The sequence below is a fragment of the Anopheles cruzii genome, chromosome X (genome assembly GCF_943734635.1).
Source record: "Anopheles cruzii chromosome X, idAnoCruzAS_RS32_06, whole genome shotgun sequence".
Classification (NCBI taxonomy): Eukaryota; Metazoa; Arthropoda; class Insecta; order Diptera; family Culicidae; genus Anopheles; species Anopheles cruzii.
In genome coordinates, this window is record NC_069143.1 from 5,189,114 (window position 1) to 5,205,041 (window position 15,928).

The 15,928-nt window shown below is 41.1% G+C and overlaps 1 protein-coding gene across 1 annotated transcript in view; it reads right to left on the reverse strand.

Annotated features, from left to right (window-relative positions):
* Positions 1-210: 210 nt before the first annotated feature.
* LOC128268731 (uncharacterized) overlaps positions 211-15,928 on the reverse strand; it is a 53,787-nt gene continuing 38,069 nt past the window's right edge. The window contains exons 19-22 of the mRNA XM_053005965.1: positions 6,913-6,974; positions 5,203-5,995; positions 4,541-4,990; positions 211-694 (exon numbers count right to left, since the gene is read on the reverse strand). Coding sequence (XP_052861925.1) covers positions 211-694; positions 4,541-4,990; positions 5,203-5,995; positions 6,913-6,974 — 1,789 coding nt within the window. The remainder of the gene's footprint in view (positions 695-4,540; positions 4,991-5,202; positions 5,996-6,912; positions 6,975-15,928) is intronic.

The following is a 15,928-nucleotide window of genomic DNA, read 5'->3' on the forward strand; positions in this document are numbered from 1 at the left end:
TTCAGTGGTTTTGATCCACTTTCTGTACAGCTTCTGCATTGTTCATACCATTTCAGATTTCTGGTAGTCCTAGGCTTAATCCAAGCTCGCCTTATGGGCGAGTGAGTTGAGATTTTTTTTGGAACTAGGATCGACTTGTCTGCGTGGCTTTGTGAGAGCGGAAAGGGATTTAATTTCGGTTCGGAAACATCAAATCCCGTTCAGCTATTATCAGTGTTTATATTCGGGATACCGACCGGTATTCTCCATTATATGATTTCCGTCGGGTCCTGGGCCAGGCGTAATGGGTCCACGTCTCAATGGCTGTATTACGCTTCCACTGCTCCCGGTCTCGGTGGATGGTGGCGAAGGATAGTAGTCTCTGCTGTTCACCTGGTGGTTCATATTGTTGATATTGTGACAACTGCCCATTACTGGCACTCCATTGACGCTGTCTATGAGTTGATGCGGAGGCGGTGGCGGTAGCGGTTGCTGCTGCAGATGCACCAATGCTGGAGCTGGCTGCGGCGGTTGATGATGATGCAACGGCTGTTGCTGCTGCGATGGATGCTGTTGCATATGGCCGTGTGTGGTATTGGCTGATGATGGACCTTGCGCGTGGGCCGCATCCGTTCCTTGTTCCATTACCACCACGGATACCACATCCTCACTCGCCCATCGGGCTAATTGTTGTTGAGCTTGAAATAAGTCATCACTAAAAAAGTGATACCACAAACGATACACAACGAAAGAACAAACGGTTTGAAAACTTCTTTTGGCCTCGGGCACTAACCGAACCGATAATAATGAACCGAAAAACTTACAGAGCGATGATTGGTGAATGAATTGGTGTGCAATGATGATTGTGTTAGTTAGAATGTGTAATTACTAAATGAGCCATGTAGAACTTGCATCTTTTCAAAGTTAGATTGCAGTTTCTGCAGTAGTTGAGATCGTTACACCAATTCGGGGGGCCAACGAACGCAAGCAGTAGCAGTTCATGTTTTGAACAAATCCCAATATCGTTGCAGCTACTTCCCAACTTTATTATAAAACCGACGAGTTCACTCAATCAAATATATCGAGAACTTGTCATAGCAAGCAATAGGTTTGAACGTAATGTTCATTTTCTGGAAACAACGCCCAAAATGGAAACCAGTCAAAACCCAAATCATAAATGACTCCGTATATGTATGAACTACTTTCCAGTTGCAAGTTCAATTCTTATCGGAAGTTCTCATATGGTGGTAGAATTGAATTTTTTATCTGTTGTTTCGTAAAGAACGCATACTTGGCAAGGTAGTGTCAACATACAACAGGGTGATACAACTAAGATTCTCTTTTTCAGTTGGTTATTAAAAAAAATGGCGTTGAGTCGTCAATAGTTGCTTACTGGTTTGTTCGCGTAACATTTGTCTTTCACCGATCCCCAAAGCTTCTTTGAGGCCACCACCACCACCAATTCACAACACCACTTCTGCTGAATGTTGGATTTTCGATGATGGGTTGCAAAATATCGATATAAATATCGTATAGCAAATAGCGCCGACCTGTTAAAACCATATGTCATCCAAGTCTCAGCTTCAACTTCACGAAAGAACCAATCAGCCAAAATTGCTCGGTAGCGTACGGCATCGACGGTTACGACAGTTCTTTCTTCATTCATTAATACGGCGGGTGATGATTCCGCCAGACCAACATCCGCACCAAACAGAGTCCTTTTTTTTGATGCATTGGCTTCTTTTGCACGACGTGTGGGTTTTCCGAACTCCAAAAAGACAATTCTGCTTACAAAACCATATTATCATTTCCAGCGAGGTGGAAATGAGCTTTTCAACTATCGTACCGTTTGAGTTGAAGTTTTTGGAAGAAGTTTGGAAATAAGTTTTTCATATTTCTCAATTTTCTGCAACCAAAATTATATTTTATACATAAATGTAATGAATGAACTTTTCGAATAAATTTTCAACCATCTAAACATATTAAGCCTTTCTTGGTTTATAACCAAATGAAAAAGAGAATCTTAGTTGTATCATCCTGTGCATTTTTATATAACACTAGCTGTTCCCGGCGCGCGTCGCTGCGCCTCATTTCATCCTTATTTCTCGATTGGGAGGCGTTTCAGAGGACTTCTTGGTGACGTATCCGATCAGCTTGCCGTTACTCCTACTTTTCATACGATCGGGCTTCCCGGTGACGTATTCGTTTAGTTTCCCTTCCCACCTTACGTTACTCCTCCGTTTCCCGGTGACGTATCCGATCGGCTTCCGTTTTCGTTTCCCGTTAGATACATGTCAAAACTCGCACCACCTGAGTTTGGCTCAAATTGCTTGAAAATTATCCGAGTTTTGCTGACATTAACCCAGATTTTGTATGGGAGCCGCCCTTTGTAAAGAGGGGAGGGGTTTCAAACATTCATCAGAACATTTCTCCTTCCCCGAAACTCCCATCTGCCGGAGTTGGTTCCATTTGCTCGAAAACGTTTGTACGTTACGTATGGGACGTTACGTTACGTTACGTTTGTATGGGAGCCCCTCCTCCCGCGAGGTGTGGAAGGGTCAAACTTTCCTATTCACATTCTGGGGTCACAAAACCACGCTGTGCAATTCAGGCGGATTGGCTTCCATCAAATGTGAGCAACATTTTGGTTGGTCAATTTTTAAAAAAATCCATCTCGGCCAATAATGCCATGAAAAGCACTGGTTGGAAAGAGACTGGCTTGCAGAACATAGCTCGACTATGAACTTTGAGCTTCAACACTTCAAATGATCCACTGTATCAGTTTAGTTTGATTTGAACAAGTTTTAGTTGGCCATTTTAAGTTAATCTCTGAATTTGCGTTTTTGAGGCATTGAGGCATTTTTAGTCCCTGCGAAATGTCAATTTCTAGCCTCAGAGTAAAAAGTTTTCCCATTGACACGTCAGCGAGACAATTTATATTGATATGAAAAAGTCAAACATGGAACCTTAGCTCACATATACCACGGTACACCTCGCCAGGCTTCAGTGGCCTGGTCATCTCATGAGAATTGCGGACGACGAACCAGCCCTCAAAGTCTGCTTTGGCCGTCCAGAGGTACAAGGGAGGCGTTGTAGGCCCCGCTTGAGATGGTGGGAGTGCGTCGAAAGAGCCGCAAAAGTGTGGTATTATAGTTTTTTATCGCATTCTCTGGCTACCAACAAACATGTTGTTGAATTTTAAAAGCTCATACATTTTGTCAACAATTTATGCTATGTGGTGCTGCAGTGCACTAAGATTATGCACTTATCAATCTGGCGATGAGCTGCACAATTGTGAGTTTCCAGTGATAATTGTGCGCTGAATGGACGAAAAGATATACATGTTATGAATCAAATCATAGGATGTACCCTTTTGTATCGTCCAGAGCAAGGAGTTCTATTCTGCTGCCCTATCGTGAGGGTGTCTTTAAGTTCAAAATGGAATTTTGTATGTTCCATTAGTCTATAGTTTATTGTCAAACTAGCTTGTACGGATGCACACACATTCGACTTACCAGTTTCAAGCGCAAACTCTTTAAATACACTAGACCAGTTGACAGCTCCATTGATTTTAATATTGAGCGAGTTTTTGGTGTCGAGTGTATTGATTTCTTATATACACTTTCAAGGCGTTTGTTTCAAGTGATCTAAACACATCTTTGTCTTTAATTCAAACTTAAAGCGTTGAGTTAGATGCAAATATCATAGTAGCGGGTGTTTCAGAGACGGCGTGGGTTATGGTGGGAGAAGTCGAAGGGTCACGCCATCCAACACTAACCAAATACATTGAAATGCATTGGTCGTGTGGCAGCGATGCAATCACCGCTCAACTTAAACGTTCGAACCTATCATCGAACACACAGATCGGTGATGGAAATCGATGCAAAAATGGTGGATGAGTGAAACCGAAGAAAGCATTTTGAATAAAAAGCTACACTCTCGAAGGTCATCGTACTTCATCATGCTTACATGCAAGTCTGATAAGGGGTGTGGAGGGAGGGGAGGTACGTTAGGATGCAGCGTGATTGAATTGTCGCTTATGATGGAACGCATCGAACATCGCTGTAAACCATGGACACATACAAAATGTCCACTGCTGAATGAACGAACATGGTAAAGCAATATTACGCCAATCTTAGCGGTATAGGGGTGGTGGTAATGGAAGAAATGGGAGCAATGACACCAACAGTACTGATGACCCCCTGAGCGTTTCGCGCCAATTCGAACTTTCAATGATCTCTAGTATCCAACTAAAGGGAGAATCAAGATAAAGGAACGAACCAAGGAAACATCGAACTTTGCACCAAATGTATATAAAAACTATGCACATAAAAGCAATTGAAAGAAACCGTCTGTTGTTTAAGGGCTCTAGAGCGAACGGAAACAAACAAATTAAACGAGATCAAACAAACCAACAAACAGGAAACGCAAAGGTAGTGCATGTAAAGGGCTAGCGTGCCATCTAACAAAAGCAACTGGAAGTGGGTGGAAGAAGCACAACCAACCAACGGAAGCGTAATGTAACGAGGCTGTAGGCTAGGAGTCAGTAGTGGAGACCTACCTTTCACTGTCGTTAGTGTCGCGCTGATCTAAAGCGCTGGTACGCGGGTCGTGTGGGTGTAACGGATGCGCCTGATGAACCGGATCTGCACTCTCGTAGATGCCCTCCTCGTCCTGGTGCAGATGTGTGTGGGACGAGTGGTGGGACGAGTGGCCGGCATGGGCGGCGTGACTACTGTGTGCGTGGCTGTGGTGCGAGTGGTGGGTGAAGGAGTGCGGCGAGTGAGACTGGTGGCTCGGATGGCGGCCAGCGCCGTGCCGGTACCGTCCCGTGCCGGAGCCACCCCCAACCCCTCCAATGACACCTGCCGAGCCGCTAGCGATGCCGCCTCCCGGCCCACTCCCAAAAGCAAAGCGGCTCTCGTCGTCGGAGCGCGGTGGTCGACAGCGGCTGCTGTACGGTGGCAGTATAGTAGCTGTCTTCTGCGTCTGTGCCAGTTGCTGGTTTGAGCTGTGCGAGAGAATGAAAGCAGGTGATCCAGAGAGAGAGAAAGAGAGAGAGAGAGAGAAAGAGAACGATAGGCCAAGATCGAAAGAAAAAGAGAGAGAGAGGGAGAACGAGGGCGAACGGGACAGAAAGAGATAGAGAATGAGGCGCGGCCGAGCAAGCGTGGTGGGGGGGGGGCGGGGGGGGGGGGGGGGTGCGGGTGTGGTGGTAGTTACCCGTGCGATGATTCACTACAGGCGGCAGAACTGTCCACGCGGTAGTGACGCTCAGCTTCATTCTCGGACATGCGAATGTCTTCGGAACCACTCGGGCTCATATGGCGTGAAGAATGGTGCTCGAGCTGCCGGATCAGATCTTCCAGGTTGCGGATGCGGAGCGGCCCCACTGACGGCGTGTCGTCATCGTCTACCAGCAGCCCAGTGGCTTGCTGTTGTTGTTGTTGCACCAAATGTTGTTGCTGTTGCTGACGATGGTGGTGAAGTAAGGTAGCAGTTTGACTAGCGTCGTTTAGCACGTGCGGCTGCGACTCACAGACGTTTTCGCGCGACCCGGTCCGTGAGCTAACGTTCCGTTTTGCGGCGTACTCGCGCTCGGGTGGGTGAACGTTGGCTGTGTTCAATTGCGAGCCTCCCACGCACTCGGCTAATGTTTTGCGTAGCAGCTCTTCGCTGATGCTGCCGGACGGGGTGTTGGCACTGCTACGTTGCGCCTGTGCCGCCGATCGAAGTGCCTCCAAGATGTCTTCGTGATAACCGTTTAGGCTCTTCATCGTACGTTCTACGTCGGACACGGTACCAAGAACACCACCGAGGTTTCCCAGGGCGCCTGAACCGCTGCCGCTAGGACCAACGCCGGCTCCTCCGAGATTGATCGCGAGGATCCCACCCCCTGCTCCTGGCCCGACGAGGCCTCCTATGCCGGTCATTCCACCTGAGCCGCCGCCGCCGCCGCCGGAGCTGCTACCTGTACCACAAACAGGGCCGCCCACACCGACTACTACCTGGCCACCTAAAAAAAAGTATGGGATTTAGTTAAAGCGATCAGCATCATACTCTCAAACTGCCTGTCCTTGCTGATCATCATCTCTTCCAGGAGCCTCACTCTCAACATCTGCCTGTTTCTGGCCCATAGTATTAGGCACACACACCAAACTTGTCAATCTCAATTGCTTGGCATTTAAACCATTCTCTGATTACTTTACTTTGTACCCAACTCATGTTTCCACCAAACAACCAACCAGTTGTGCACACAGCTTTCTGAAACCCATTGATTCGATGATTTTCCTATACGATATCCTGTATTTTTCTACGATTTCAGAAGTTGTGTGGGTTTTTTTTAACGTTTTTGACGTGGATCGTTTTGAATGTTTGTACGACCACGTTTAAACTCAGAAACCTCCCTTTTTATGTACTAATTGAAGGCCAAGAGTCCTTATACACTTTCAACATTGGTCCATAAATTTCCATTGCTATTAATCCTTCCAAAATTAAAAATTCAATCACTGCACGAAACTTGTTTTCTCCGTTGTAAAAAATACAGTGACATGCCGATTGTAAAAAAAAAGCTATAAACAAAAATTTAAGTGACTAATTGAAATGAAACTTCACATACGTTCATATGAAAAGTGTGCCAATATAACAAAAAAAAAATAGGCTCGTAGCAGCGCCCTGAGTTATCGAGACAACGAACCTATTGAACACCATAGTAGTTCCATCCATCCGAAAATTGGATTGGGCCTGTTGTTTCTCATAACGTCTTACTATCAGTAGTTGCTTACTAAGAGCGTACATGGTTCTAGCCTAGCGCCATGCTTCTAGCAGCGTACATTTATTCTAGACATCAACTCGCACTATATTCCCAATCCCAATATTCTTATGCTTTTTGGTTGGACCCTTTGCCCCATTGAGTTGGACTAACGTACTTACCGGTATGAGTGGGATCGTCTTCGCTCACTGATCCGGTCATCCTGCGAATGGCTTTGTGGTCTCTAAACCCACACCCACATTTCCAACACATTATTGTCACAGCATTTTTATCAACGCATAGTCCATATTCAAACATGGAACCATCGCATCGCACCGCGGCAGCATGATCACACCGATGGAGAAATTAACCAGGACCACGGGTGCCGGAAGTATGATGAGAAAACAACAAACGAGAAAGGTAGAGAGAAAAAGAGAGAGAGAAAGAGAGAGAGAGAGAGAGAGACAGGAAAAGAGAAAGAAAAAGAAGAAAGCGAAATGCGCAGAGCACACAAGATTGATATTAGTTTTTCACATCGTAAATATCCGACGCAGACGCAGGCGCAGACGTTCTACAAATCTAGGCATATGCTAGGGAAAATGTTGGTTAAGGAATAAAGAGTGTGGATTAAAAATAGGTGAGTAGAGGTAAGACAGGAAGTGGAAGTGAATCGTTATGCTGGCTGACTTTCAATCAAGTAGCGTTGCAAACATTGTGAAAAATTCTGAAAATGTTTCTGTTTGTTTAAATGAGGAACACATTGCTTTTGATACAAAATTACAGAAAGTGAAAGAGAGAGAGAGAGAGAGAGAGAGAGAGAGAGCGATCATTAGAGATAAAGAAATAGAGATAGAGATGAAGATAGAAAGATAATGAGAAACAGAAAAGTGGGGATTGAAACGTTAGATAGATATGAAGGACAAAAAAGAGATAGAACAACAAACATCTGTCCAAAACTTCCTAGACTAACAAATAAATGGCGTTAACATTCTCAAACTTTTTTTCTGGGAAATTATCTATTTTAAATCAAAGTTCTAAAGTTAATAACTTTTTTTTTAATATTTATTCCGGTATTGAGCATTCCTGTATCATGCAAAAAGCATTTGCGGCATTAGTTCCTTTTCTTATTTTATCGAAAGAAAACAATAATTGAAGCACATCGAATGATGTTAGAAACTTACAGTGAACATAACCCAGAGCTAAAAACATTTCAGACAAAACAATTTTAAAGTAATGGTTTGGATTTAAAAGATGTTATGGAGGATATGGTCATTCATCCTGGTGCAGCGAAAAAACGAAAACGAGGATTTACAAGAGTTACATTTACAACACAATCACAAAACTATTGGCTGGACATCTAAAATGTCCCCATCAGGAATTGTGCATCATTTATGAGCCATAATCCGATGGTATGGAAAATTGATTCCATCCGCATTGAACGACAGACAAATGGAACGCTGCAAAACGGTTTATGAAATTCAGGTTTTACGGTTCGAAAAGAAGTATTAGGTAGTCTAAAAAGAAATCCATTATTTTCACGGTAGATGCCTTTAGTGATCGATATCTCGTGCAGTATCGTTCGTACAGTTTTAAGTTTAGGCTCGTTTTAAAGCTGACACTTCACACTTAAAAAAATGCTTTCATTGTTTTTTGTTTATTCCATTCGTTTGTGCGTTACAGGGTGTAAACAATGGAAGTCACCAAAGAGAAAATTCGGTACATTTTACAGTTTTTCTTTGAAAATGGCGAAAATTCAAGTTAAGCCTCTAAAATTTTGCATGGTGTTTATTGTGCCAATACTCTAACAGCTAGTTGTGATAAATTTTGGTTTCGTCGACCCGTTTCAGTTATTTTTTATGTTAAAGTCTAGTACGTAATCGAAAATGTCGATAAAATCACAGAAATAATCAAAGTTGATCGGCATGTTACTAATCAGAACTAGCTAGCCAATAGCTAAAGATCAATCATCGAACAGCTTAAAGCCATTTGCGTAAAGCTGGATTCACAAAGAAGCTCGATGTTTGGGCGCCACCCTATTTACACCAAACATCATGATGACTCGAATTTCCATCTGCGCAATTTTGGCCAAACGGAATGAAATCGACCTATTTCTTGAACGGATGGGTACTGCGGATGAGGAAAGGAATGAAAAATTGATATCAAGAAAGGTTGTGAAAATGGATTGCTCGAGTTTTTAGCCAAAAACGACTAAGCCTGCTAGGCAGAGGCATTATGAGGGCATTATTTTTGAAAAGGCAACAAATTTTCCAACACAACAGTGTATATTTGATGCTAATCTGACGATTGAAACCACCTTAAATAATATTTTGAACTACACGCAAAAAAATGACTTCTTTTTAGATTACCTAATATATAGTTTTTGCATCGGATTTAACCAGGCGAAAAAAATTGGTTTAGTTTATGTTTCCTAGACAAAACAGTTACGGCTTTCAGCTCGTGAAGTTAGTCCATCCACTGCAAAGTCAAATCGTTTTGGTAGTAAGACGATGCTGGTGAACCAAACACCTGGTGAGATATGGATGGTGTATCTCGAGCCGCTAGAATCACATCTCACATCACATCCACCATACTCTCCATGTCGGGTTCCATAATCTTTTTACATCAATGGTGAACGCATTCATGGAGTCGAATAAATTCCAGTCTTGAGGAAGTCAAAATATGCCTCAATATAGTTTTGTGCGAAAATAGTTCGAAGGGTTATTGAAATGAAATCCATAATATGTCTGAAAGATGGGCTATATATGTACAAGCAAACGGCTATTATTTTAAATAAAATCATTTTAAATTCGTTTCAAATACATTTGTTTCATTTAACAAAAGAAACGGCAAATTTCAAATAGCGAAACTGGTTTAACGTTAGCAGATTTTTTTGCATTTATAAGTTCTTTAAAAAAAACTGTACTCAACTATAAATACGTGATCATGTTTTACGTTTAAAAATGATTCTAAAGCGTTCAAATATTCTTCCACGATCCATTGATTTTGATGGAGATCTAGGATCTTGTGGTAAGCTAACCCGATAAACAATGAGAAATCAATTTCCCATGTGTGGAAAATAAGTGCAACGAAGTCAGGTGCGATGGCGGACCGAAAGGTCGGATAGAAACCATGCATGAACCCGATGCCTGTGTAACGGAGCCAAAGCATCCTCATGCTGGATAGATCTGATTTTTCTTTCACCAATCTTCTCAAATAGTGCTGATTTTATGACACATCCGAAAGGGTTTGCCGTTGTTCTCATCTATACTGAGAGATACTGAGAAGCGTAGCAAACGTTGCAAATTAAAGTCATGATGATAAATTAAAAAAGGGAAGCAGCTACCGATTCTCGAATCTAACTATAAAATGGCTTAATGCGAGCCCAACGCTGAGCTGCAGTGAGTCATTCGTTGCATGTGTGTGCGTCTATGGCAACAGGCAAGGAGGACTGGCCGGTTGCTTATTGTGTAGGTTTTCGCCGCAAAGATAGGCGCTTCCGTTCCGAAACAAACAATCAAAGAGATAGCAGTTGCGCTCTCTATATCACAGATAGTGAAATCGGGAGGGCAGCGTGGGAAATTTCGTCTCACTATAAAAATAATTAATGTTACATCTATTTGGATAGACTTTTTTTTATTGGAAAGTGCACTTCGCAAAGTTATGAAATATTGCAGAGGGTTTACGGGGATGATTGCCTATCATGTGCCAAAGTTTTTGAGCGGAGCAAACATTTTTAGGAGGATAGGGAAGACGTTGAAGATGACAAGCGCTCCGAGCGGACAGTGACATGAAAAACTGACTTGAATATTCAAAAAGTGACCAAAATAATTTAAGAAACCCATCGTATTAGGTATTAGGGTTTTTGTTTACCATGTGGGCTTTAGTAAAGAAACAGTGAGACAAAATGAAACCCGAGATATGTAAAGAGAACTCAAGACAATGTGTCGGCTCACAACGCCCACTCTGTCAAGGATATGGCCCAAAACCGGGTCCCAGTTATGAAACATTCGCCCTAGTCACCAGATTTAACACCTAGCAACTTCTATCTGTTCCCAAAAATCAAATCTGCCTGAAAGAAATCCGCCGATTGTTTCAGGGAGTACCTATACCGTTTGGACTACGCGAAATCTCGCTTACTGAAGGGCAACACGAAGCGAAAAAAAAAAAGATTTGACAGTAATCTCTAACGTCAAATCGTTTATGAGTCTGCGGATTCATATACGATTTGACATAAGCGGGATCGATTTCACATTTTTACACTCTGATTTACGGTTCGTCTGGTCCTCCAATTATGATCGGCATGGTCAGCGAACGTGGAGACGCTAGAGCATGTTTTGCTGACATGCCCACGATTCGACAGCGTGCGGGAAGTGTTTAAATTATATGTCTAAATATAAGGCCTGGACATAAATTGCGGCGATATGGCAAGCGCATATGCGAAAAAAGATGCGTTCATGTGCCTACACGGCCCCTTGATGACTCATCTGTGCTCGGAATTGAAGGAGCATCAGCGTGCTAAGCTCACGATGACGACAGCAGCAATAATACATCATCCTAGAGAATAACCGGGGCTTGTAACCCGACAGACTGACGGTGAGATTCAGAGTGCCAAGGCTCGTTTACACTGGTTACACTGGTCTTCAAGTTAAACAAAAAGAAAAAAGAAAAACAAATCGGGTTTCACAGTACGGTGCAACCATTTCATAATCGGTCGGTATGGAAAATTTGCTTTATTGGAATAAATTGGTCTGTGAAGGAATATAATGTAATTTCCCCAAGAATGTGTTAAGTCTCGGTAAATGTTGACAGATGTGGTAATATTGCTACAAGACTGTTAAAAAAAATCTACATGTAATGCTAACTGCAAATCTGTGAATTATCACAAATCTCAATCAAACACTGCGGTGAGCAGCAAAAGGTAACTCTGAATGCAACTTGAACACAAATCAGATACCAATATAATACATAACAAAAGGAAAGGTAATAAAAAATATAAATGGCAAGAACCGACAGTATACACCAAGGTAGAATTAACAAACCGTTGATGAATATTGAAAATTGTCCTTCAATAAGAAGTTGAGAACTAGAAAACTCAAGGTAACATGGAAAAAACATCAGAACAAGAGGTAAATGTAACGTTAGTGCAAATTACAGTTTCATTTTCTAGGCAAGGTTATAGGGTTTTTTGATCTGTTTCTATTTTTAATCTCTGTAGTTCTTGTTCACTTTCTTTAATTATAACTAGCATTTCCACAAAACCGCAACGAAGAACTGGATGGATAGGATGCGAATGAGACACGAATGGGCGAACAAGAAATTACAAAATATGTACCAAACTATAATATGTTATGAACCAAGTGACCATGTACCATGTTTGAACCAATTATAAAAGTGGAAAATAATAAAAAACTAAAAAATAGTAAATTACACAATAAATGAATAAATAAATAAGTTGAAAAAAACAAAAAAAAATAATAAATTCAATAAATAAATTTTGTAATTATTGTTTTTTTAATGTCATGGTGGCGCCAACTTCCATGCGTAATTTAAATCGTAGTGTCATGCTGCCAGCCATGCAGATCTCCAGGGAGTTGAAATAACCGAACGTAAAGCATCTCAAACGTCTAATTTCGCTAATGTCAACTGTGAATTGAACCGAATAAAATAAAATAAACGTACTGGAATGCAAAGCCATTACAACTCGGATAACTCAAAACTAATCCAGGGTTCACTCTCTACGCCTAAAGAACCAATTAACCGCAATTAAATTAAATTAAACTCAATTAGTCGCAATTAGTTAAACCATATAATGACACATCTCTAAAGTAATAATGGAGTGGGAAAAGCGCAAATATCTTCTGACAAGTTGCAAATTAAAGCAAATCGGACGAAAGCATTGTAGAAAGAACTAAAACTAGTGACGGTAAAGGCCAAATCGACCTGGATCATACGTAGAATAACATATTATGAAAGAAAAAGCAAACATAACAGAAACGACAATGGAATTTAAAAATATAGATAAACAGTATAGCGTTGGGCAGGATAACTTTACACTTTGAACAATCATATATTTTAAACCAATCATGATAGGTACGCCAAATATGTACTAATGATAGATTAGTGTATAGACTGTATGTGACCAAAAGTATTTGCTTCTCAGTTGATTGATACAAAAATGTATAAAATGGAGTTTAAGAGTAAGATTATGATTATATTACATTTAGTTTTAAAATCACAACAAGCTTGTGCGTAGCTGCCTTAACGTGTGTGACATAGCGTATCTTGTTTATCGTACCACGTTATAATGGTACTGGCAGCATCGCTAAGTGGACGAAAATCAACGTTATAATGGTACTGGCTTTAAAACGTTATAATGATACTGGCAGCATCGCTAAGTGGACGAAAATCATGTGCAGTATCACCTAAGAGTGAAAATGGGGCTCCTTCGTTTAGCGCAAATTCTCAAAGAACTGAAACTATACAACTTCAATATTTGACGCATACTTTCCAGTTAAATAACATAAGGCGTAGTTTTACAGGTTCTCAAAAGTTCATGATGTAGCATCACTGCGAACGATAGTACGACTTAAAAGATGAAATCAATTTTTGGGTTTGTGCGAAAGTAATTATTTCACGAACATTGTGTTCTACGATGGGAAACATTTTAACAGTTGGGCTATTCTTCAACTCGAAAAGGGATCATGTCTACTTGTTCCCATCTACCCATGTCTACTTCCTATCGCAAATACGAAAATTTGAGTAGTTGAATGAGAACCTGAAGTAATTTTCCGTCACTAGTAAAAGTTTGGTACAAGTGTACTTCTTTTTTAGTCTATAATGTCCATTGCTGGATGTAGGCCTCCCCCAGTTTCCCAGTTTGTTTCCAATTATTCCCTGCTACTCTTTTAATACCATTTGTCCATCGTTTTGGTGGTCTGCTCATCGGTCGTGTTGTAGGAGGTCTCCAGTCCATTATTGTCTTGGTCCAACGTTCATTTGATATTTTTGCGATGTGCCCTGCCCAGTTCCACTTCAAGGACGCTATTCTCTCCATGACATCTACGACTTTAGTCTGTTGTCGGATCCATTGATTTGTCTTTTTGTCCCTGAGCGAGATTCCAATCATACATCTTTTCATTTCTCTTTGCGTTTCAACTTTTTCCAGGTGCTTTAGTTAGAGTTAGAGTTTCAGCTCCGTATGTGAGCACTGGAAGGACACACGAGTCAAACACTTTGCGTTTCAGGCTATTATTCATTTTACTTTTGAAGATTAGCCTGAGATTCCCCAATGCCGCCCAAAAAAGTATTGGTAAAAGTATTTGCAGTGCATCGACTGCGTATGGAAGCTTTCCAATCGTTTCCATCTAGCCTAGCGTGTAAGTCTATACCGAGAAAATGTCGGTGAGTGCCTTGAAATGAATGTGGAAAGTGCTTTGGTGTCGTGGACATGTACATATTTCGGTTACTACGGCCTACTGCCCGATGGTGTTTCTTGGACAATGCTCATGTGAATCAAAAACGTGTAAGAGACCACGTGCCACAATTCATTCTGCATACATTCACATGGAATGATTCTTCAATTCCCAATATTCGTGAATAATGAGATAGTATCGTAAGTAAGTGATATTGTAATTGTATTCGTGAAGGGTTAAACTTGTTTGTTAACCATTTAAAGGCCAAACCCAAAGCAAAAGGGGCACAATATCAGCTAATGCACGCAACTTCACTTTTCGATCATTCAAAACGATATTGTGGATATTTTTTATGTTCTGCTAATGTTACCACCTCATTTGAACGTCCACTACGTTCTGCATCGTCGGTGTCCCTACGACGGCGTTTGATATCAGCAAACGAACGTTTTATTGTTGTTTCTGATGGAGCAGAGTTCTTAAGACACTTTTCAAGCAGTTGCTTTGCTTGAACGGTATTTTTCCTCATTAAGAAGCAATGTAACATTAAAACACCAAATTGCTTTTGATCCGAAAATAACAAAAGTAGTGTCACTCTTAGCACAATAACTTGCAAAATAATGAGTGGAATATCTTGAAATTTTAACAGCAAAGTTAGCACTAGCTGAAATTTAGTGCTAACTGAAAAAGTGATGAATGCAATAAGATTAGCGTTATTTATGGGTTAGGCCCGAGACTTTTAAGCCCATGTGTTAAGTAGATTAAACCTAGATAACGATTACTTCTTCCACGACCAATTGTATGTGGTCTGCTCACGAGTTGGAAAACCGTCGGATTTGTTTTTGTATGCAGCTGGAGGAAATACTAATAACATTCTATACCCAGAAGCGATTTAATAAATGTCATGGAAATTAGCGATATGTTTAATGTTTTTAATAAAGTTTAATGTTCAATGGAACGAAAAAAAACCCCAATTCTTCGATTAAAGAATAAGTATTGGATGTTATGAGCCTTTGCTTGTATTTCCAAAACCAACTTAAAAAAATGATTTTTGTTGTTGTGTATAGTGTGTTACTGTGTCCCAATAACCAATTCGATTTGGTTGGTGACTGGCATGACAAGGGGGTTGGTGCGGGGCCAACAACCCCGCCCGTAAAAACCACAGTCTTACAGGAAGCAATGTAGTATTAACATTGTCTCTGTTGTAGGCTAAGACCGCTCGACGGTTGTAGTTGCCGGATAAGTAAGTACTGTGTCCATTCATTGTGATCATCGCTCTTATGAGTCGCACTGTCCTTTTTTAACCAATAAAAGGACAGTCCAGTTTTGATTTTTGTTGATGGGTGTGTGGTGAACAATTGTAAGAAAGGAATTATAGGAAGTCAGTAGAGGAAAATTGAGAGAAAGAGAGAGAGAGAAAGAGAGAAAGAGAGAAAGAGAGAGAGAGAGAGAAAGAGAAAGAGAGAGCGAGAGCGAGAGAATAGAGAAGAGAGAAGGGAACCATTAACAATGATTTGATGAAGATCAAAGCTCAAACGACTCGTTCAGAATAGTTATTAAAAGAACGGTGTGTGTGTGCTAAAGATTATTGCGCTGTTTCACACATACATCGCTAAAGTCGAGGCTATCGAGACCAATATATGTATAAATATTTTTTTTATCTTAGAAGAACGGATCGGGCCGTATTTATGAGACCAATATTTGAAGGTTTGCTTTTGTTAATTCTCGTTGATTAGGTGTTTCGTCTCATATGTTTCTGTTTAGGATTTGGTGTATTGATCTGTGAAGG